General features: G+C 40.8%; 1 protein-coding gene across 6 annotated transcripts in view; it reads right to left on the bottom strand.

Moving 5' to 3' along the window:
* HECW2 (HECT, C2 and WW domain containing E3 ubiquitin protein ligase 2) overlaps window positions 1–23,535 on the bottom strand; it is a 195,735-nt gene that overhangs the window by 83,745 nt on the left and 88,455 nt on the right. The window contains exon 2 of one of the 6 annotated variants that reach the window (XM_013187456.3): window positions 6,353–6,418. The exons of the other annotated variants lie outside the window; for them this stretch is intronic. Coding sequence (XP_013042910.3) covers window positions 6,353–6,392 — 40 coding nt within the window. The 5' untranslated portion in view covers window positions 6,393–6,418. The remainder of the gene's footprint in view (window positions 1–6,352; window positions 6,419–23,535) is intronic. 6 annotated transcript variants of the gene reach the window in all.

Here is a 23,535-nt window from a genome sequence, read left to right as displayed (position 1 = left end):
CATACATACAACCAAAGTAAATATATGGTTTCCTGTAAGAGGTGGCCTGCCAAGGTAAAGCATTAAATCCAAAACTTCCCTGCCTCAATAGACCGGCTATTGGGAATGTATAGCTGCCTGTAACTTCATCACACAGTTGCCACAACATATTATACAGTGGTCTTGCTCTGTGCTATGGAAATCTAGCATTCACTCCTTAGCTATGATGTATGGAATTGGTGTTAGAGGTATCAGGACTTGATTTATTTTTTAGAGGATTCCTGCAGTTTAGAAACTGGTGAGAATATGTTTATACATACACTAAAAAATCTGACACATTCAATTTCCTGGCATGTACCATATTACCACCTATCAGTAAACTAGAGTTAGAGGTCCAAAGAATTGTCATGTAGTAAGCCAGAAATACAAATGAGCAATTCAGTGAAATACATTCAAAAGAGAACTGAAAAGTAAACATTAAGTCTCTGAAGATCAGCTTAGCACTATCAGTATTTTCCCCTCCCTAAGAAACCTTTTTGTCCTAACAGTAACAAAACCAGATCTTGGGGTTTGTTTCCTACTTACCAGCCTGGGTCCAGACACCCAGCATGCTATTTGAATGAAACAAAAACAGAGGGAGAAGCTGTTTGAAAGGGCACAAAGACAGTTATCATGACCCAGAGAAAGCTGACATAAATCCAGCTTCTTTTGTACAGAAAGTTCTTTGGAAGTATGCATCGTGACATGTTACAAGTGCATTTACACAGCTGTTAGACAAACATACCTGCTGCCTCCAATATAACGTCCTAATTCCTTCCAGTAGTACTTGATAACTTCACTCTCAAAATAAATAAATAAATAAATAAAATTCCTGTTTTAATACACAACTTTGAGTGCATTCTGCAATCTTAAAAAGACTGTAGCAAAAACTTAGTCTCCTGTAGCTTTGTTCAGGACACTGTTAACCATTCCAGCATACTTCCTTTGTACTTTGATAAGAAGTCCCACATAAGCCTAAAGAACTGTCATTCATGTCATTTCAAAAATCCATACACTATTTATGAAAGAGTAATTGACAATGCCGCTTCATTACTCTTACCTTAAAAATACACAAAAGCTTCTCTTTCTTCATTTCATCTGACCGAGCACCTCAGTGCATGCGTTACACCACTGAATTAGGGTTAGTGCAGTCCGTGCACCTGCATCCCACCGAACTGACCTGCAAAGCACTGCCCGGCAGGCACCGGGGTCTCTGCCTGCTAAAGAGCCAGTTCCACGCCCTGGTCACAACCTGAGAGATCTCTGCAGTCGAAAGGCAGCCGCAGCAATCCACTGAGATTTTTATGCCTTGAGGCACAGCAAATTTGAGAATTTTTAGTATGCTGCAGCCTGAACACCTCAACACCATGATGAGTCCAGAAGTTTCATAATTAATAATCAATGTTAAAGAGAAGGGACAGGAGGGTTCTCCTAATGTCTGTGATCCTCAAGAACTTGTATAATACCCTCAGGATTAACTTTCCATGTGGACTTAATAACACAGAAACTGCACACACCATAAAGGTTGGCATATAGACACTAAAAACATAAAGCATGCATACTTACACTTCAAGACAGCCAAAAAAAAAATCAGTGTGAACAAAACTGTATCTCAACTGTGTATTTCATTTTATCAACCCTAGATAAAGAGGAACTCAAAAAGCACAGCCTGTAAAAAGCATTCCATGGGCCTCAAAAATCTCTGTAGCTTGCAATGACACTAACTGAAACAATACTGTGGATTTTTGTTTATTTATTTGCTTATTAAGTCTGCTTTCCCTATCCAAGGTCCCACTTCTTACAGAGACATATCTCATGGATTCCCAGAGTACTAGTTTAACTTCTAGCATATCTATGTGACTGCCTACTCCATGACACAAACTTGGTTATCCAAACCATTGCTACCAAAAGCATGGAGATTTTTGAGAAATTCAATGGATATTTGAAACACGAATACTTTTAAACTATTCACTGTTCTAATTATGTCTAGGTAAATAAAGACGTGATGTATGGAGAAAAAACTTCCTCTTACATGCTCTAGTTCTTCACAATAGCTGTATTTAATCAATTGGAGAAAAGTCCGTTCATAATTCTAAGCAGAAGGAGAGATAATCAGTATACTATGACCATAAATATGAATTGTTTGAGTATTTTCTTTTTCAGCAAATCAAGGAAGTTTGAAGGAGTGAAATTAACCCCTAGTAGTGAGATTTCCAACACTTCAGGTACAAGCAATTGTTCTTTGTTTTTTAAATCAATAACTAAATAAAGCTAACAGAAATCTTTACCAGGACATTGGTGAGGTTCAGGAAAAGTCCCGCATGAACAACATGCAAGGTAAGCATGAAATCCTGAGCTGATAGTTACAGGAAAAAAAAAAAGCAGCACATTTTCTAACACCTTAATTAATAAAATTCAACAATAAAGAAGATTTTCACCCATTTCACCCTGGACTAGTCCATTTTGCAGTAACAAAGACCGAAGAAGAATCCCTGATACTCTGCCCACAGGCACATTGCCATTGCAACAGAAGGTGGTGGAGACGGATGGATGGAAAATGCTCACAGGCCACTGCCTGACAGCAATCCACTCAAATTACAGAATTTATTTTGGGCAGAGTTCATTTTCTCCTGAAACAGATGATTTTTTCTACTTGTATGAAGTTTTTACATAGGGATAAAACAACATTACTAATGTATATGGAAAATATAAACCCTAGTTCATGGATTTAGAAAAAGGAACCAAAGAGCAAAAGAAATCAAATAGCATGAAAATACTGAAGTACACATAATACTGCAGAAATTCACCTATCAAAATTGTAACCAAAAAGTTTAACTGTGATAGTCTCAGCAATATTCAGCTGGGTAAAACAAAAAAGTGTTTGAGAGCATGAAAAGCATCACGTCAGAAGTCAAAATTACCACTACCTCATCTCTCCTCTTCTCCAAAACCTTTACATACCCCCTAGGGAACTTCAACTGTAAGAAGCTCTGGTCCCCTTTTAGCTGGTAATTGTTGCTGTTTGTGAAACTGGCTGCTGTTCTAGAATCTGGGCCAAACAAAAGATATAAATATCCATTCCCAGAACATAAAATATGCAACCAAATATCATCCTTCTGCACTGGTATCTCGTCAAGTCAAGTCTACACTTCTGAATCAAACAGAGCAATGGAAGATCCACAGTATAATCTTATCTTCTAAAAGCATTAAATATTACAGAAGTAACTTGATTCTCACTGTGCTGCAAGCCCTGCACACATCAGTGCATGTGAGAATGTATGTTGCTCTGCAATAAAAGGTGGGTTGTAATAAATAACCCTGTACAGACTCTACACTGCCTAGCGCTCTTTGAAATCACTGTGAAGCAAACCTGTTCACGGTAATGTTTTCTGTTTCAGGCTTTGCCATCACTACAAAACCCTTCAAGGTAAATAGCACATGCAACGTCTCCAGCTTGTGCCCTCAGCGTCAGCAGTGCGTCTGTCCCCGCATCCCCAGCCTTGCCGTGGCTGTGCATGGGAGGCAGCTCCCCCTGCCAGCTGTCAGTTCAGCACGGCTATCTCACATGCAAGGCAATACGCAAGTACTGGATGAATGTCTGGGCAGCTCCATGAAAGATGGCGGCATCATTTTTACCAATGAGTTTGCACAATAAAACAGCACTTGTACAAGAGTAAGAGCCACCAGAAGCTCCAGTGCATCCATGCATCCTCTGTACTGGGAGCCCAGTGCTGGACTCAGCACTGGGATGTGGCCTTACCAGTGCAGAGCAGAGGGGAAGGACCAGCTCCCTCCTGCTGCTGGCAACACGCCTCCTAATGCAGCCCCAGATGCCAGCGGCCACCTTCGCTGCAAGGACGCACCTCTGGCTCGACCCGTCCTCCACCAGCTCCTCCAGGACCCTTCCTGCAAAGCTGCGTCACAGACGGTCAGCTTGGTACCAGCGTCAGGGGCTGTTCCTCCCCAAGGCCAGGACTTAGCATTTCCCTTTGAACTTCATGACCCTCCTGCTTGCCCACTTCTCCATCCTGTTGAGGTCCACCTGACTGGCAGCACGACTACCTGCTTGACCAACAGCTCCTGCAGGTTTTGTACCATCTGCAAGCTTGCAGAGGTATGCACTGTCCCATCATTCAGGATGTTCAGCAGCCAAGCCCCATCACTGACTGGCACATCACTAGTGCTTGCCCCCACTGGACTTCACGCTGCTGATCACGACACATCAAACGCAGCAGTTCAGCCAGATTTCAACCCACCTCACCATCCACCTATTTAGTCTGTACTCCATCAGTCTGTCTATGCACACGTTATGTGAGATAGCAAGAAAGCCCCGCTAAAGTCAGTATCTGACATAAAGAGTCAGGAGGCTTCTGTAGGGTCTGCATTTTATTCTTTGTGTCTGATCATTTTCACTATTTCTGCCTAAGGAAAAAGGATAAACTGCCTGAAATCGATCACCTCAGAGTCACCTTATACACTTCAAACTAACAAATAAAAAAAAACAGATACAGTCTTAGAAAACAAAACAAGTTAAAAACAAGAACTGCTACTGGTTATTACCGAAGCGAGCCTGATATTCCCAGTGCACAGACTGCTCACGTGCAGACCAATGCTCATCTTCTGGTCCCACCTTTTGTGGTCTCTAGTGTTAGGCTGTGTGAGAACAGGCTTGTCTCCAGGAACACAAAGGATTTTTACTCTTCAAAACCAAAAACATTAAAGAAGTTACAAACTCCTAGTCATGAAATATCATGGATTTATTGCATAGGAAAAAAATGTTGAAGTTCCCTACTGCAATCAGGTAACTTATTTATAGATGCTTGAACACAGAGCTCAGAGAGAAGGTGATGCTAAAGAGATTCAGAATGTCGCTGAATGGATTTAATTACATACGATATTATAATTTTCATCTTTCACTATGATATATAGATTTTTCTAATTCACAGCTCTTGAAAATCCATGCAGCTGGGCTCAGAAAGATCAATCACGTTGGTAACAGCATTGTATCCCCATGTAATTCTGTTATCCTCATTTGGGATTTACCTCCTAATCTCTGTTTTTTCATCCCTTTCTGGAAGAAGTTCTATGCAAAATCTTTTTAAGAGCTTGTATTGTTTATTCTTAATTTTAAAACTTAATTTAAGTTCAGATTGTCAAAACACTGACCCCGTAGCATTTTGGGTTAACTTTAATAAATTCCTGGGCACTGAAGATGATGTGTTACCAAGGGGTGTGTGTATTCTCAGCCCAGGGATGTTCATAAAGCATTGTTCTAAACATTATTTCTCTTGTCAGGTGTTCTCTTACAATGTGCATCAGAGGAGCTGGAAGACTGGAAGATGGCAAGGCTAAGTAGAGGTTTGCCTCAAGCTGAGATTCTCTGATTTGACACCAGTTTCTCTCATAAGCATACTGTTTAGTATCATACTCTATCCATTTTATGTTATCGTTTATCTTAGTCTTTAAGACTAACAGGATTGTAGTTAACAGCTGCATTGGAAGATAATCCTGAACTTAATTTTGAGTCAAGCATCAGGACATTTCTAGGATGGCATTTGCAGTGTAAAACAGAAGTCTGATGTACATGCATTCTACTGCATGGCTTCCAAAATCCCAGCCCTGCTGCCAGTAAGTGCCCCCTACTTGATGTTGTGAGGAAAGGGTTCCAAGCAATAAAAGAGACCGTCACCAAAAATGTAAAATTAGTAAGAACATGATGGAGAGTACCAACTGTGCATTTTGAGCAACTGACGACACAAGTTTATAACACTAGATTTTGTGCAGTATTTTCTCTTTGTACCTTCTATTCATTTTAATTCTACAAATACAAAAAAAATGGTAATAATAACCTGTGGGTAATCATTACAGAAGTAGCACAGTGTTCAATGAAAAAAATGAAATAATTTAATTTCTCCCTTTTCTCCAAAATATGCTTAAAAGCAATACAAAACTGCATCAGGACACATTTAATGGAGAAGACAACTTTCAGCACCTGAGGCCTTGTTCCTTTTCTGGAAAGCCGGTAAGCAAATTAGCACTTGCAGGGAGAGCATTCATTGAAAACAAGTATTAGAATAAATTGCATTATAATTAAATCGCATTAGAATAAATCGCATTTAAAATACACCACATATCACCTACTGCTCTGCAACCAACTGTAAACTCACTGCATGCAGCATACAGCCTGGGATATTCATATAATTCTCAATATCAGTCTAGAAACAGTTCAGGGGCTTTCTAGTAGAACCAGAGTATTTTTCACAGAAGGTAGCACCAGTGTGTGCAACACAACGCTGAAATGAGAGCAATACTTTGTGGCACCATCTAGCCTTACCTGGCCATTGCAAAAGGTATCTGTGGATCCTAAAGTGCATGCCTCCATTTGAGTCCAATTAACAAACTGGAGAATTAAGAAAAAAAAAACAGTTTTTACAAGATGGATCCTGAAAGTAGCATCCCTGTTCCCAATCACAAACAGTATTTTCTGCAGAAGTTGCCTTCTGGAGCCAGGCTGTGTAGCTCAACTTTGGAAGCTTTAGCTCTGCCTTAACACTGCTGCAGAGTCACTGCTTCTTGAGCTGCTTCTCTGTTCTCTCTTCCTCCTGTCATTTTAAGAAAAGGATTTCAGAAGGATGTCCTCAAACTCCCAGGCAGTTTCTAGCAGTAACACACAACTGTCTGCCTCTTCTTTAATCAAGGTTTTTATCTAGGTCCAAACAGCCCGTGTTAAAACGTATGAAGTATTATGTCCTTCAAACTAATCTGTTCATGGCCACTCCCCTCCAAAGGGTACAGGATGCAAAAGCCCCATCCTCCCTGCACTTCCTTCCTTGCCTGTTCCATGGGAGGATACCAAAACACAGCCCACGGCCCACACAACAGGGAGCAGGCTGGTGTACACAGGAGGACTTTAAACCCTAGAAACAACAGCAAGGCCGACACAGCGACAAGTGCAGTGAGAGCCCACTGGAAGTGCTGGCCTTTGTTTACTCCATATTTCACCCGCCCACAGAACTCCCCTACAAATCCAGGTATTTTAGAGTAGAGCAGACTGCTTTGTGACGTTTAGCTGGGGTGAAGCTGCCGTTAACCCAGGGTGAGTGCCCGCAGTGAGCAGGAGGCTCATTGGAGCAGGAGGAGAAGCATGGGGCCAAGTGCTGCCATCCCTGCACCTCCTCATGTAGGTCAGTAGATGCTCTGAGCTTCCTGGTGGACACCAGCAACAGACTTAAAAATCCTTCAATTCACGGCAAGGACCCAAACCATGCTAAAGCAGCCCCAGTACCATGCAGACAAGCGGGGTGCTTGGAGGCTGGTTTGCAAGTAGGGTTCAAGTATTGCAGCAGATGCCCAGACCTGGTACACAGCCAGCAGCCCATGTCCTTCCCAGCACACAATGAGAAACTGTATGCTTGTGGAGTATGGTGTTAAACCTCTCAAGGCAAATTTTACTTTTTCCTAGTGAAAAGCAGAGGGAAAAAAAAAAAAAGAGGAAGAAAAACAACACTTACAGGACTACTTATTCCTCCTCAGCTTGACAAATTTCCAACAAATACTTCCACTCACAGAAAGTATGGTGGACTTTTTGCTAACAAGGAACTGAAAGCTGCTGTAATATTTTGTTCCCATGAGCACCTCTAGGAATTGTACTTTCCAGGGGCACGAGGGGAAAGAACATCAAAATTCGACTGCTGCAAGAGAAATTCAAACTGTTGCTGGAAATGTAAGACTAAGTGGCTGGAAACTGTTCTCCCTTGCATATCAACAGAGCAAGCCCCTAAAAAGGTGAGAGGAACAAAGTTTCCAGACTTGTGTATCTTCTAGCCTCGCGCATGAAAAAATGCAGCTGTCTGGGCTCTTCTTTCCAGGCAAGGGCATGGCCTCAGGAACAAACTGGAGTGTGTGGCTGGCTCTGACCTCAGCCCAGGAAGAGGAACGCTGGGTGGCATTTCTGAACTCCAGCCTACGTACAAGTACCATCACTACATTTGTAGACAGGTATTTAATATCGTGACCCTGAGTCAAACAAGTTGGGAGGTGGCTGTTCCTCAGGGTACCATAGCAATTTTTTCCCTTGCACACCGGGAGGAAGATTCACATCCATCCCCTTGCTGCTCTGCTCTGTGGGCAAAAAGGGGAAAGACTCTACTTGCACCCTCTTAAGTGTCACGCTCCGTAACTGCCTGCAAACCAAACGTATTACATTATTGACATTTATTGCACTGAACTACTTTACACAGCACAAGCAATTATTCACTTTTTGACCTGTGGCTGGCAGGATGGTGAGGAATAAGCTGTATTTCTCTAACACTTGCCTTCTTCAGCTGCAGAAGCTGAGCAAAGGGAGAAGCCATAACATACACCCCCATCCAAACAGGAAACAACCAATACTTCTTTTCTTGCCTTTGAAGTTTAAATTAGCAGAGCAGTAAGCAAGGATCCTTGCTCTCAGTTTTCACAGACAGCCTTTATTCTGACACAGGCCATAAAATAGGCCATTTCCTACTTTTTCAAGAATTGTATGTCTTGTTTCCCTGTATACACACACTAACACTTCAAGTTGGGGATCAGAGCATCTCCACGCACCCTCACACAACATGGTATTTGGAGGCACAATAGCAGCTCAAAGGATTAATTAACCAGAATACCAGAAATAAATATAATGAAAAACCCCACAATTTCTCAGACATATCACAGAGTTTAATGGCAGGAATAAAGTGCAATTCCACTTCTCTGTATTCAAAGCACAGACATCATTTACATTCAAAGCATTCCAAGACAAAAATAAATCCTTTCACTCATCTCCTTGGCAAAAATTCAAACGCGTAACAATAGGAAGGAAATGACCTCAAGTTTAACCTCTTTCCTGAAAATCTTATTAATCTCCTTCCACGAAGTGATGCGCGTTTCATTCTCACTGCACTTCAGGTGTTGCTTCACACATGTGCAAGCCCCACGGTGCAGGCGCTGTTCCCACACGGTCCCTGAGCAGCGCACCAGCCACACCTGGAAGCCAGATCCCACGCAACGCTCATACACAGCGCTCGTCTCTCCTGCAATGCATAGACACAATGACGCAGAGCTTCAGGGGAGTCGGAGTGTCTCACACCTTCCTAAAACGCCTCTACATTCCCTGCAAAGTGCAACACCTAATTCCCACTGGTGAAGCTGCGTATTTGGGCTCATATGGCAGGAGCTGGACAACAGAGCTCCTGCCTTCCCTTGGCTGTCTGTGGCAATAGTCAGGAGAGGAAGGAAGGACAGACAACAATGCTGATTAGAGAAATCCATCTCCAGCATTCAATATCAAAGTAAATGCTAAAGAACTTAAGACTTCTAATTAAAATTAAAAAGACATGCTCAAAAGACACATGGAATGTTCTCAGGATGCAGGAAAAATGCACATTTGTTGGCAGAAACAACTCAAGAACCTGCAACTATCCACACAGGACTATTATCCATTTTTCAGAAAGCCCCTTCGAAAAAAAAACACAAACAGACAATCTTTTACACACAGTTTCTTTTGTGTGGATTTTTTTGTTGTTGTTGGTTGGTTGGGGTTTTTTCGCTTATTTCTTTGTTCTTGGGGGACGGGGCTTTTTGTTTAATTTCTCTACAGCTTTATGTCCCTATTTACCTGTTGTGGTTTTTTCCCTAGAAATATGGGTATATAATTTTCTGAAGTTACTTTTCTCTGGCTGCAAAATTTAAACCACAAAATATAAACGTAGCTTTTCTGATTTCTGTTAAGGTTGGCACATTTCCTCCAGAAAGCCTCCAGCAGTACTGGTACACTGCTGCCCCATCCACCATTAAGAAGAGGAGTGCTCCTTTTGTAGAAGAGTCACTGCAATTGTTTTGATCTACTCAGCTCCTATGCGGCCTTCTATTTCACTGCTTACTTTCTGATGATTTCCAATGCATGACCTCAGCAACTTCAGCTTCCATATAGATAACATATTGATATCAAACTTTTATCATTTTTGTCCCCATTTTTTTTTCCTTCCTCCTTGCCCCTGTGCTCTTCCATAGGCACCCTAGCAGAGGCTCTGTCCTGCACTATCCCAAGGCTCCTTGGATACCATCTCCTAACTCTCCTCTTTCCCATCTCCATGCTGCATCTCACTGCAGGTACAACATATCCCCTCTCCTTGCCTTCCTTCCTGCATCTGCCTACAGCACCCAAAGACTCCTTTTCCTCCATGCAGATGAAGGAAATTCCCTGTTCTTTCCTAAATCTCCTCACTCCAATTGTTCACAGCCCTTAATGTATGTGAGTTTTCCTGAGAAGAAGTTGTTCTGTGCAGGTAGCTGTATCTAGAGAAGATGAAATGCAGGATAAAAGGGCTAGTTGGCCAGCAAAAATGAACATAAAAATAAATCTTTCTTTTTTTTTTTTCTTTCCTTTTTTTTTTTTTTGTGTGAGGGAAACCATAAATACAAGCTAGCTGAAGCCTGAAGGAACATGCAATAGTGAGAAAAAGGAAAGTACAAGTTAACACTTAGAGGATGAATTTCAGGAATGATGAGGGTGTCAGCATTGCAGGGATCAGGTAAGGAAACACACTGTTCTGCCAACCAAAAAATCCACTGTTTTCTCTGGCCTCCTGAAGACTTAGGTCTTATATTCCCAGTAAACCCACCCTCACAACCACCTTAACTCCTCAATATGCTCATCTCTGTGATACCCATATCACCACCACCATATCCCAAACACATCCCTATGCTCCCACAACCTTGCAGCCTGACAAGAAGCAATGTTTAGTGTTATATGCACAAGTATAAAAATATATACAAAGTTTCTTGCTTAAGGGTGTTCTATTGCAACCTTTTCTTTCTAATCTTAGATGAAAAAAATTAGGTCCTTAGTTTGTCCTGGTTTGCTAATCAACTTCTCTTGTGCTGAGGCAATGTGAATTACATTGAATGTGCAAAGTAAAAGGTGATTATCACTTGCCTTTAGTGGTAGCAAATCCAACAGAAATGAAAACTTGGTCTATGCAAGTATCCTAAGGGCCTTTAGCCTGGGATGTATGTAACAAATCTAGAAACAAACCAATTTTTTTTTAAATAACTGTAAAAGGTCACTATTAGGCTAGATACTGTAAAAGCATCTAAGCTTTTCTGTGTCATGTTTAATCTGCAAGTCTAGGTTTATTGTGGAATGTTTTTCATCATTTTCCCTCTCAACTGCAACTGTATATGGCCTGAGATAAGAACTTGTTTACTGACAGTGCACAAGCTGCTGAGCCTGCAGAAGAGGACTGCAGCTTTCCAGGACTAAAGGGCATGCACTTTTACGTGCAACCACATTCACATCACAAGTCTTTACCAGAAAAACTAGAAATTATAACAAAGTATTCCTAGTGTGGAAGACATGATAGCAGCAAAGCTTTGCTTTTGTCAACATCACCTATCCTGCCCCCGGATAAATTCTGTTGGTAAATAAACATTATCAACAAAAGCACAATTTTGCTAGCACAGCTGCACTTACAGAGAGGGCCTTTTCTGGTGTGACCATGTGGGTACAGATCGTATGTTATCCCACAGCCAGTAGAAGTGAGAGCTCGTTTATCTCATAGCCTTCATGCTGTTTTTTATGCACCAGCAGCATTTGCTCATGAATGCAAATACCCAGTGCAGAAAAGTACCAGAGAAAAGTTTGGGTTTTTTTGGTTTGTTTTTCTTTCCTGGTTAAATGTTTCTGAGGTGGAAACAGCAAAAATCCCTTCAGGAAAGGCCAGATGTTTGTGGCAACTCTGTCGAGACTGCCACTCAGGTCAGCAGCCCTGATCTTCTCCCTCCTTCACACCCCCTAAATGTGCTCAGAAAAATTCCTACTCTGCAATAAGAACATTGTTAACATCCAGCCTCACGTTTCCATTCCTCAGTCAGTTACTTGCAGAGATTCTGAATGTCATTTCACTCCTCATCCCCCTCTCTCCCTCCGCAGTGCACTCAAATGCCATGGCTGTCCCCTCAGAAGCACCAGACATCATGTACAGGTGGCAATGTGGACCTCAACAGGATGATCACTCTTCTGAGGGGGCACATGTAGCCTGGGAGACACCACAACAGTATGTCCTGTTCCTATGACCACCAGATCTCACACTGGGAAGGGATCTTCCCTCTGATCAGACTAGGAGCACCCTCGAGGCCACCCCGCGGCCTACAAAATGGAGAAGCGTCACCAGCGGGGGCAGTCCTGGCCCTGTGAGGAGAACCCAGCCATCTGTGGATTCATACCACCACCAGCCAGGCTGCTGCTCGTCTCTCAGCGTGGCACATATTCCAGTTTTCTGAGAATTGTGATACTCAGGCTAGTTAAAAGTTTGGGCTGGTCTCTCAGTGTGGTCCGGTTTTCTGGGAATTGCAATACTCAGGCTAGTTAAAAGTTTGGGAACCACTGAGGGGCCTGTAATAGAGGGGAAGTCAGACTGAGTCTGACTGCATGATGTATTGGTCTCTTCTGGGTTGAATTCTGGTAAAATCTAGGCTCATTTGGGAAGCCAGTAAGCTAACCTTAGATGTACTTCATTCCACACGTAGTCCTCCTATAACTCACTCACTCTTCAAAAACAGGTTTTTCTTGTGGGACCATCGAGCAGCCACAATTTCTGTAACTGAGAGGCCTTAAATAGAGTCAAAATGACCATGTGCTCTTTTTACTTTTATTTTGTTTGCAAATCTAAAAATAAAACACCATTTTGAATCATTGTGAAATATACACCTGCCCTTCAGGAGTCATACACATCACTGAAATGCAGACGTGGAAAAAGCACAAGAGACTGGAAGAGATCTTTAATGCATGTTAGTTAAAATCTGTATTGTGAAACTGCTCCAAGTTTCCTTTGTTCTGGTTATATTTACGAAATTTTCAAATCAGATAACCAGTCATTGATTATTTGGCAATTGTTCACCAAAACATACCAAAACATTCAGCTTTAGTACCAACCTTTTTTCCACATTACATTTTGCAATATGCCTCATTCTACATAGATAGCCATGAAGCAGAGTAAATTTATTACCAGCACGGTTGTTATTACCAGTCTGCAGGGTCACACAGAACATTTTCTAGTTTCCTTCTTTCCTGTTTGTCCATCCTTCTGCTTCCACTTCCCTTCTACAACTACCCCACCTTGTAAGGGATTTACAATAGCACTGGTGCATGAGTAACAGAAACCCTGTCTCAATGCTAAGATGGGTACCTTAAGATACATCTAAGGAAAATATCAGGACTGTTACTGCCTGTGTAATAAACTATAAAACTTCCTACCCTAATTAGCAGGAGCCATCCCAGCCCTGATTAACAGGAGCCATCTCAATTCCCATGCCCTACAACTCAATAATGATATGTGATTATTTCAAAAATTCACCTCAGTTTTGCAAACATTTTTGACAAGCATTGTGCTTGTTTCTGTATTTCATCCTCTTGTTATAAAACTGAGGTTATGAGTTATTGTACGAAACTGTATTTTACTAACAAAGTATTCAGGTTAACAAATGTACCCAAGTCAAAAAAAAAAAATCACCTGACAAAAAAATCACCTCAACATTGCTAGAAAGCAAGAAGTGGTTATTGATTACCGTAATCAACAATAATTTTAAATGTCTCATTGCACCTTACTCAAGCGTTACTAATTCTGCAATTACCTTCTACAAAAACTGACTAGAATTCAATGGTGCATTATCCACAGATGCACTCTTTTTTCCCATTCATATTCCAAGACACATTTCTCACAGAAATATTTACATTTTAGCAAGTGAGAGAGAATAATCATACAGCTCAAAGGATAAGCTCAACCACTGCACTTCAGGAACCATTACACACACTGTGTGCAACACCTTGACTGGTAGACCCTACATGCGCTGCTGAGATACAAACAGCCAAGCTGCAGGCCCAAATAATTCATTAGATACATATAGTAACAACTCTGAATAAATTCTGGCGAAAAATCTTTGTGTGCATACAAACCAACTAAAAGGCTAGGTTTAGTAAACATATTTATTTTCTAGAACAACTAACACACAACTCAGAAAAAAGTACAAGAGGATGAAAGGTAGTATTTCTTAAATCCCCCTGAGGGCACAAAGCGTCCTAATGAGCTGAAATCTTGCTCATGGGGAGCTCTCAGGCGTGCAATGGGAAGGAGGCACTCCCTTGCCAGATGGCAGATTCTGCTGATGGCCACCAAGGAAAACAAAAGTAACCACAAAAAAGACTCAGCTGATTTAACTGCCCACGTATGCACACCCTCCACTAGTTCTGCCAAGCAGCTTTTGGTGCATGCAAAAGTTTCAATCAGAATCATCAAAAGATTTCAATAAGATTTTTATTTAAAAAGAAAAAAGATTAATTCTTCATGAGCACGGGTGTAAAATTCAGGGCACAAAACATTCTGAGCTACAGAGCCAGCATCACCAGAAGAGCTGACCCAGGCTCTGCACATGATGATTCATCAACAGATTTTATGGCCAGCTAGTTGGGTGGTTTTATTTTGCTTTTGATAATGTCTCCTCTTCACGTTTCCCAAAGCTCAATTTTCCTTCCTGGAATGAACCAGCAAGGAGGAAAGTCAGTGCCAGACAGTCCTTCAGGGTCTTGAAGAAGTTAACTGAACCTCTCCATCATGTGTGTAAGTTTTATTTATTGCTACAGGGAAAGGACTAAAACAAGCCCTAGATGTGGTATACCCACAGATAAAATGCACAGAAAAAAGAAAGGAGTTGTGCCACATACAGTAACTGACAACTACGGATCCAGGAAATTTGGTTTTTGCCTTTTCAGATTGTTGATGGTTTGAACCCTGGAACTATTATAATGGTACAAGTAACTTTGGATTTCCAGCATTGTGGCATCCTTCAGCACTGCGTGGAGACAACTGATTCATTAGTGAAAGGGAAGTAAAAAGACTGCCTCCTGCATCTTCAGGTTCACTTTTGATTGCACTGGATTATTGCTTGCCATTTTAGATGTTATCTGATCAATATTCTTCTTGATCTTTTCCAGCCTCCTGACACAGTATCAGCTGGCATTTCATTCTCAGTGTTCAAGTCTATTCCCATGTCTAATACAGAAACATTTCTTAAAATGTTTTTTTCCTTGCCAGCTCCAAGTAATTTCTCACTGCCTTTTAGAAATCCTCCTAGTTTCTAAAAGTTGTCAATAACACGTCTCTGCAGCACACAACCCCAAAGGATCTTGTGGGATTTAATATTCTCTTAGCAGCTGTTTTTTTGTGGTTTTTATCTTCAAAATTATGAGCTGCTTAAGCAGGAATGCAAACTATTCTATTGTTGTCTTTGACAGTAATAGGTTTCTCAGGGAATTTATTAGAAAGTCAGAGAGCTTGTTGGTTTGAAATAGAGAAAAATATTTATGTTTAAACAACATACTTTAATCATACATCAACTTTCCAGTAATTGAAAACAAAGTAAAACCCTCTAAAGAATGGGAAACAGACCAAGAGCATGGATTCAAACACAAGGTAGAAACAGGCATCAATTCTTCCCCCTCTTGCCTTTAATAAAGGGTGAATCCCCTAGCTATGATATTGGGGACACCTCTTCGTAAGCAACTTCTTCTTTCCTTTTTTACAAACCACAAAACCTCTAGCTTAAGTAATCAGTAATGTCCTGCTGTTTATTTATATGTGTGTGTGCTCTCTAAGGCATCCAAATGGCTGATAGGCAATGCTGTGGAAAACCCACAGATAGAGAGGAATAATAGGTCAGCACAAAGAGAACACATCCATGCAAACAGACTGCTAAGGAAGGGTACTAAAGGAATATGCAGAATCACTCTTCTTCACTACTTTGTCACCATTACCAGCTGTTTTCCTGCCCCGCTACACTTTCTACCTCCTCCTCATTGCCTCTCAATGGCAAGATTTAATCGAAATATCTCCATCTTGTAGGTTCTCCATCAAGTTTATTCTAAAAAAACTTTGTTGTGAAATGGCATAAAAGCAGACCTAAACATTATAATATTTTCAAACTTACTGAGGTCGTAGCAATTATTTTCCTTCAAATGTGCTGAAATGCTTTACAGTTTTCAGTATTTCATATTCCCAGTTCTGACCACATTCCTCCTTTCACCTGCCTCCTGCTTTTAATGTAAAGATTTAGTTTAGATTTGATATAGATATTAATATTTAGCAGAATTAATACATTATATGGGATAATATAAATTCATTATGAAGCCCAGCAAAGCTATCAAAAGTGAAATGCCATCTTTAAGCATTTGCTACTAATGTTGCACCTGAAATACAGTATTTCAAACGTTCTCAAAGCCATTCAAGTACACATTATTCCATTACTGACAGATGACAACAGCCAGTACTACTCAATATGGTAGAAAATATCCAAGGAGCAAGCAATATACAAGGAAACACTGCACAATTCCACGCAGTGAGCCCCAACTCTGAAAACTTTGCTAACACTATTTGTGAAACGAGGCCCTGTGACAAACGTCAGCTGACCTGTGGTTTCTGGGTGTCTGTATATATTGTGTGTAACTGACTACTTGCAAATACAGACTAGCTCATTCGATTTGCCCCATTTTTGGATCTTGCGTAGCATACTGGCACAGCAGAATTTAACAGCACAACTAAGGAAACTCTGCAGACACCAGAAGGTGTTTTTTTTGGATAAGCATATGACTGAAGCCTGACCTAGTTCACTTTACAAAAGTACATGTTTTTTTCACTCATTTCTACCAAACAACATAGTGTGGTTACACATTGTTTTAAGATTCAAATATACAAGGGATAACCCAGAAACAGTTCAGGGGAGCAGCACATTCTAAATTGGCAAATACACTTTCAAAGATGTTATTTTTGCAAGGTATACAAGCACAGAAAATCCAATCTGTTCGCTTCTGTCTCAGTGCCTACATATCTGTACTGTCTCTGACCTGATTCAGGTCCCTTGGACTGGAGCCTATGGCTTGTTTACTCGGCAGAAATCCACATGTTTTTGTTGGTTCTTTGCTGATGAGACCAACCATATTTTGTCACAATGTGCCTGACTGTTTTTCAGAAAGGTCAGCACTCACACATGCTGATATTTCACTCCTAGGGTCACACTAAAAAGCTTACAAACCTAAAGTTTCACTTTCCAGCCGCTGACACTCACGCTCCAATGACAGCACTGCAGCGCATCTATTGCTCATGACTGCAAGTCTCTGAACAAACATTGATGACAACTGGGAAACCAGAGGAAGAAGCCTGCATCATCTTCCAGCTCACTCCCTTTTTAGTCTGGGATCGGGGGTAGACCTTCTCCACAGAGCATCGCAGCTCGATTTTGATTTTGTACCTGCATTTATCCAGCTCTCATTATTTTGAGATGCTTTACATGCCATTTTGAACTGATTAACATGTCATTAATGTACTGCTTCCTCCTTTCTTTTCTGCTTGAGAAAAATAAATACTTCAACACACATAGTTTCTACTTTTCTCATTCCACTTGTGTACATGGGCCAACCATTTATGCATATATATGACTGCAGCAAAGGCTGTGCAAACAGCCTTTTCTCCTCCCCTTGTTCCAAATTCCCTGTAAGGAAAAACATCGTCTGTTCAGCAAATCCCTTGTACTGTTCCACCACTCCACAACGAAAAAGATAAAGCTCTCATTGCACTGAAAACAATATCTGAAGCCAAATATGACCTCTGGAGAGGATCAACCCCTACGCAGGTGCTCTGTGCTTTCTTCCTTCTATTGTGATCTGGATGAATTTGGGTTTTTCCAGAGTGCCTAAAAAGCTGACAGTATGTGTCATCTGTTCAGAGATGCAGTATTTATTGCTTGCATCAGAGACCTTCTGTGTAACACACTGAAGCAGGGCAAGCTGGCTAATTAGTGTGGGATCCAAATTTGCAGTTCAGATTGGATGCAGATGTCTAACTTCTTAGAAGTTCGGGGTCATTTGGTTTTACTCTTAGTTTGGCTCCTTAGAGAGAAAATCCCAAATAAAGAGGTTTGATGCTTACTTCCTCATTTCTGTCCTTAAATTGCTACTTAATTCTTGGGAAGCAAAGAAAATTCCAAAGGCTTGTCTACCTATAGTATAAGGCATATATGTTACTAAAATGGTGTCCTCTTACTTTTTTTTAAACTGTTTAGGATTCCCATGAGCTACAGAGCAGTGACTCAGCAGCCCCCACGCAGAGAAACTCCCTCCCAGGATTCTGGCACCCCCGCACGGATGCTGGGCTGCACGCTTTTTCTCACAGAGCAACCCCCTGCTTTGGGCTGCTACTGGACACCACCAACATCATCACAAAGGGCTGCCAAAAGTCAGGATGCAATTTTCTGGGGAGTGATGACTCATGAGAGAAGCACATTGCCTATGCAGCACTCAACATTTGGGATGCTACTTTACAGGAGCTCAGTAGTACTCATCTCGACCTCATCTCCACCTCTTACACTACACTCAAGCTGAGTGACATCCTTGATTTTGCATTAGAAATTCTGACTGTTAGTTCCCAATCTGCCCCTCTCACACTCTGGTACCAGGGAGTCTGGAAATATCACTACATTTCTAACAGGCAAGCTCGGATGCTCTTTCGGGATATTTTTTTCCCAAATCCTTTTGGAACATGGAGAATATAGAATATATTTTAAAGAATATCTATAAATTAATATCCATAGAACTATCAAGGGTGCATATGATTTCAAACACAGCATCCTCTATTCAGCCAGCAATTTATTTCAGGAGGTTGACTCATTTCCTTAAAGCTTTTTCAGCTATCTGTTGTGACTGGAAAAAAAATTCAGAAAATTTAGAAGTCCTCAAGGAAATGAGCCAACACATCCTGGAAGAAATGCACCCAATACACACACAATAAGATAAGGCAGTCTCAGATTTGTAAAGAAATGAGCAGGAGGAAGTTCCAAGAGAACCATAAACATTGTGTTTTGCAGAAAATATTTATTTCCCATCATGGTAACTCTCTTCATGCACACTTTAAATGCCACTATGGCTAATCAGGAAGTTGTTCGCTGTTTTTTTTCTCTTCTTTTTTTTTTGGTTGATTGGGTTTTGTTTTTTTAATTTCCCTAGAGAAAAACATATCAGATGAAAGAAAGCTGATATAGCTTAGTCAATCCCCTCAATATTTAAATTAAAAAAAAATAAATTAAATTTTAAAAAAAAGTGATTATGCTTCATGATAACTTGATTTCAGATTACTAGTGCTTACCCTCAGGGGTATAGGGTACACGGTCAAAGTATACATCCCAAGATGAGGCTTTTCAGCACCACACACAACACACCACAGAACCACCTCACCACAGAGCTCTGGGGACGCCAGCTACCTGGTGGTCATCACCCAGAGACAAGGAATCGAGCAGGCCCTACCTTGAAGGGTCTCCAGCAATGTAACCAAGTGCACTCTCTTGGAAATGTTCACCTCACTGAAAACGAAAATGAACCAGAAACTTTTTAACAATCTTTCCAAGAACCACTCATATGCCCAGGGCTTCATGTCTTTGGATGTCTGAAATCATGACAGGAACAAATGAAAAATCCATTTGCCACACAATAAAGCTTTCATGAAATATTACAAAAATAGCCTTTTCCTCTCTCTGGATTTTTACATACTTGTGAAGCATGAAGTCTATGATTCAAGTGTTTTGAGTATTCTCAGTCTTTATGTGGGGAAAAAAAGTAATCAAGTTTTCATTAACGTTTTTCTATGCTATTGTCTGTGAGACATAAATTTAGCAGCATGACAATCCTGCCTAAATGCCTTTGGCTGGACACGTACCAAGTGACAAAGCACACCCGCATGCTCAGCTGGAAGAGGTGCTAAGCCTTTTTTCACTCATGAGGCCTACTCTTTTCACTTGGGAGGCTCACCCGGTCCTCACGAACAGCTCTTGGGGCAAGGCAGCCTGGTTGCGGCGTGGCACCGACTCCCCACAACGCACACAGCTGCACCAGTTCTGAGAGGTGCTCTCACCGCTGCCGCCCCACCACAGGAGAAGTGACCACGGGGGCTCTCCGAACGGAGGCAAATCACCCCCAGCCTGCAGCACAAAGCCACTCTTCAGATTCAATCAAGAAAAAAAGCCTCCGTGTCTCCATTTTCCCCATTAATTTTGACACTTTACAGCTTGGATCGATGTCTGCGCAGTCTTTCCAGCTGACTGCACTGGATTTCATTTTTCTGCTTAATGACTTCCCTGTGTCTGACTATCCCTTGAACCTTCTGTGTAGTTTTTCCCATTTCTTCTGGCATGGCAAACGAAGAGGTTTCCAAACCTTAGCATGCCCCTTTGCCATCCATTAACTCCTTCACCACGTAAATTCTTCAAACACCAATCCCGATATCCAGTAATATTTCATTGTTTCAAAGCTCTTATCTCATAGAGGCAAATCTAGATACAACCGCCCTTCTCGTGAGATAAATTCCCGTTAGGGCTGATAGTTACAGTCGCGGATCTGCAGCCTCAGGCTGCCTCCTGCCACACTCTGTCAGACAAAGACGCCGCTTAGCTGCACAGTCAGTCAGGTCGGCAACTTTCCAAAGGAAATTTATAGCCAAATTAGATGCAACACAACTACTCCAAAACCGGTGTGTTTTTGTTTGCTTGCCCCCCCCCCCCCCTTTTTTTTAAAAAAGGAGAAAGTGTTAGGTTTTTCTAGGAAAGACAGATTCAGCTTGGTGATTGCCTTCATGTATTCTCCTGTTCAGACTTCCCCTCACCTTACCACAATATAATACAAAAAAAATAGAAAAAGAAGAAATATAGAGGCAGAAGGAGAGACAGAGGAATAAGGTGTATATAGACTCTATAATCCGACAGGAGCAGAAATAAAACATGTATGGAGCTGGAAGAAACAAAATCATTTCCCAATCCAAATTAACTCGTTTGTTCGCTTACAGAATCCACAATGTCATAAACCTAAAATTTGACAGAATTCCACAGATTCTTACAAGAAACGAAACTGTGTGCAAAGAGCAGGACTGGGATCTGGGGAAACAAAACAAACTAAACAAAAGCCAGTGTATCCTTAAATAAATAAATAAATAAATAGGATTTTTTTCCCTGCCCACCTCCCCCAAAACTCTACGTATTCAAAAATTTGACACAGAAGGTTCTAGCCTTCTTTTATGCACTAACAGAAGTCAAAAATCCAGCACTTCTTTCCAGGTTATGTAGCTTATTACTAGGAAGGTAATTTTCAAAATGAAATTTCTCAACCTTTTTCTGAGCAAAACGTTAACTGGCCTAATGCTAAACAGTAATTCAGATTCCCGAAAAGTGAGTTTGTCCTGCTCCACTATTCTGAAACTACTCCACTATTCTGCTCACTATTCTGAAACAAAATACTTCAGAGTCTTCTCATCTTTAAAACAAATCACAAAACTCAAGTTTTAGTCAAATGCCATTTTTAGATGAATGCCCTTCATGTCCAACTACCCAAAAAAAGCTTTCAATTGTTCACAATGTCTGGAGTTTTCTGGTGAACACGTATCTACAAGATTACCATGACGTTAGTTACTAGTCTTGAGTAACAAATAACCTACCTCAAAGTAACCGGTGATTCATTCTAGCTAAAAAAAAGACTGTTTTCTATTTGAAATTAAAATGGTGTTTTATGATGAGGTTTGGATTAACTATGTCTAACTGCACAGCAGTCCTAAGTAAAAAGGCATTACCCAGGCAATAGTGTCTTGATAATCTATTCTTCATTATCTCTCATGCAGCAGATGCAGAAGATTGAAAAAGGAGCTTGGAAGATTGCCCAGGATCTTTTCAATCTGCTTCACCAAGAGAGAATTTAGAATTTCCAGGATAAATTAACTCCAGAGTAACGCAAGGACAGTATAAACAGTATTATACTTAATAACAATGAGAAAAACTACTATGTCTTCAGCACTGTCATGTCATTTTATAAGTAATAGGAATGACTTTTTCCCCCCATATATTCCGCAGATCTTTCTCTTGACATGTATGCTTTAGCAGGTTTGTAACATGATGGATTACTTCTTTAGGGTACGGTTTACCTCTTAAACAAAAAGGATGCGAATATAGTTATTTCTAGTCTCAAATCCTTAATCTCTTCTCACGAAGATGAGAGCAGATAAAGCCAAACTCTACTCATAGCAAGATACTAAATGGCTGTGCCGATTAATCTGGATAAGACCAAAGCTAAAAGAAACACAAAGGTCTTGCTGCAATTCTTTAGAAGTGGTATCATTTTACCAGTGTGCCAAAAATCAGTCAATTATATTACAATTATCACTAGCCAAAAATAAAGGAGATAAATATCTCAGAAGTAAAAAGCTTCCTCTCTCCCAGTATTAACATGCAATAGCCAAAAGGTCCGCAAAATTGTGTAGGTTAATGATGGTAGAGATTCATTAGTTTAAGTATCTTGAAAGCACCTACAGATAAAAACATTTCCACTATTATTTTAAAATTCTTATCAGAGTATTTTTAAGGACAGCAATTCCCCAGGGACTCCAGAAGCAAACCACAGAATCTCAAATTTAAAGGCAACTGGAAACAAAGGCTCACCAGCTCAGTTACTCTCAGAAATACAAGTAAACCCAGAGCATAAATAAGTAATTACAAAAAGCACAATCAGACTTGTACTCCTATTATAGCAGCCTACAGACCACATCCCATCACACACTCTCTGCTGGAGTCACTGCTGAATGTCGCAGCCGAGCAGGTCTGGCAGTGACTTACAGCCCACAGGGACAGCCACTCTCCTGGTTATAAGCCACTTGAGCTACCTCTGTTGCTCTCCCTCATCCAGTTGAAAAAGCTAAATCAGCAGAGAGAGGCTTGTGCTCTTTGGAGAGTAAATTCCCTGACAGTTTAGTTCCCAGCTCTACTGACTGGAAGAGCCGTACCAGCCCAAGGAAGGGAGCAGAAGAACAAGGCCATGAGAGAAGGAAAAGGGGAAAGCAAGACCAAGGAGAAACCACATCCTCAGTCACTACTGCTGATGATGTGAGTTGTACTTCTCGATTATTTCATGAACAGTAAAAGGGGTTCCAGTAAATCACATTTATGTTGCTCTTATGTAAATCTCTACATTTTCCCCTCATAACCTGTACTTTGTATTGCATCACACTCTGTTAACTCTGCTCAGCCCAAGGGGCAGTAAAGACTAGCACTGAAGACATTAATCTACACTAATCTCAAAAGTAGTAATTTTTATTCAACTGCTTGAGCAGAAGAGCAGTACATGCAATTAAGTGTGCTGTAATTAAGACTGGTTTGTAAAATCAAAATCTTATATGATAATGATTCAGAACATCTAGCCAAATGAACAACAAAAGCCATAGCTTCGTAAAATCCCAGTAATATCTGGAGGGTTGTGTTTGATTTTACTTGCAGGAAACAGACTGTTTTGTTTTTGTTTTTTTAATAAAAAAAGGAAAATACACTTTACATCCAATCACTCAAATATTTTAGAAGAACACATAAAAGAAATAGTGCTGTTGGCTTTATGATAAGTACTACCCCATCAAAGATTAACACCACTGA

Source organism: Anser cygnoides, chromosome 6, assembly GCF_040182565.1.
Source record: "Anser cygnoides isolate HZ-2024a breed goose chromosome 6, Taihu_goose_T2T_genome, whole genome shotgun sequence".
NCBI classification, from domain to species: Eukaryota; Metazoa; Chordata; class Aves; order Anseriformes; family Anatidae; genus Anser; species Anser cygnoides.
This window is presented reverse-complemented; position numbering and strand designations above follow the sequence as displayed.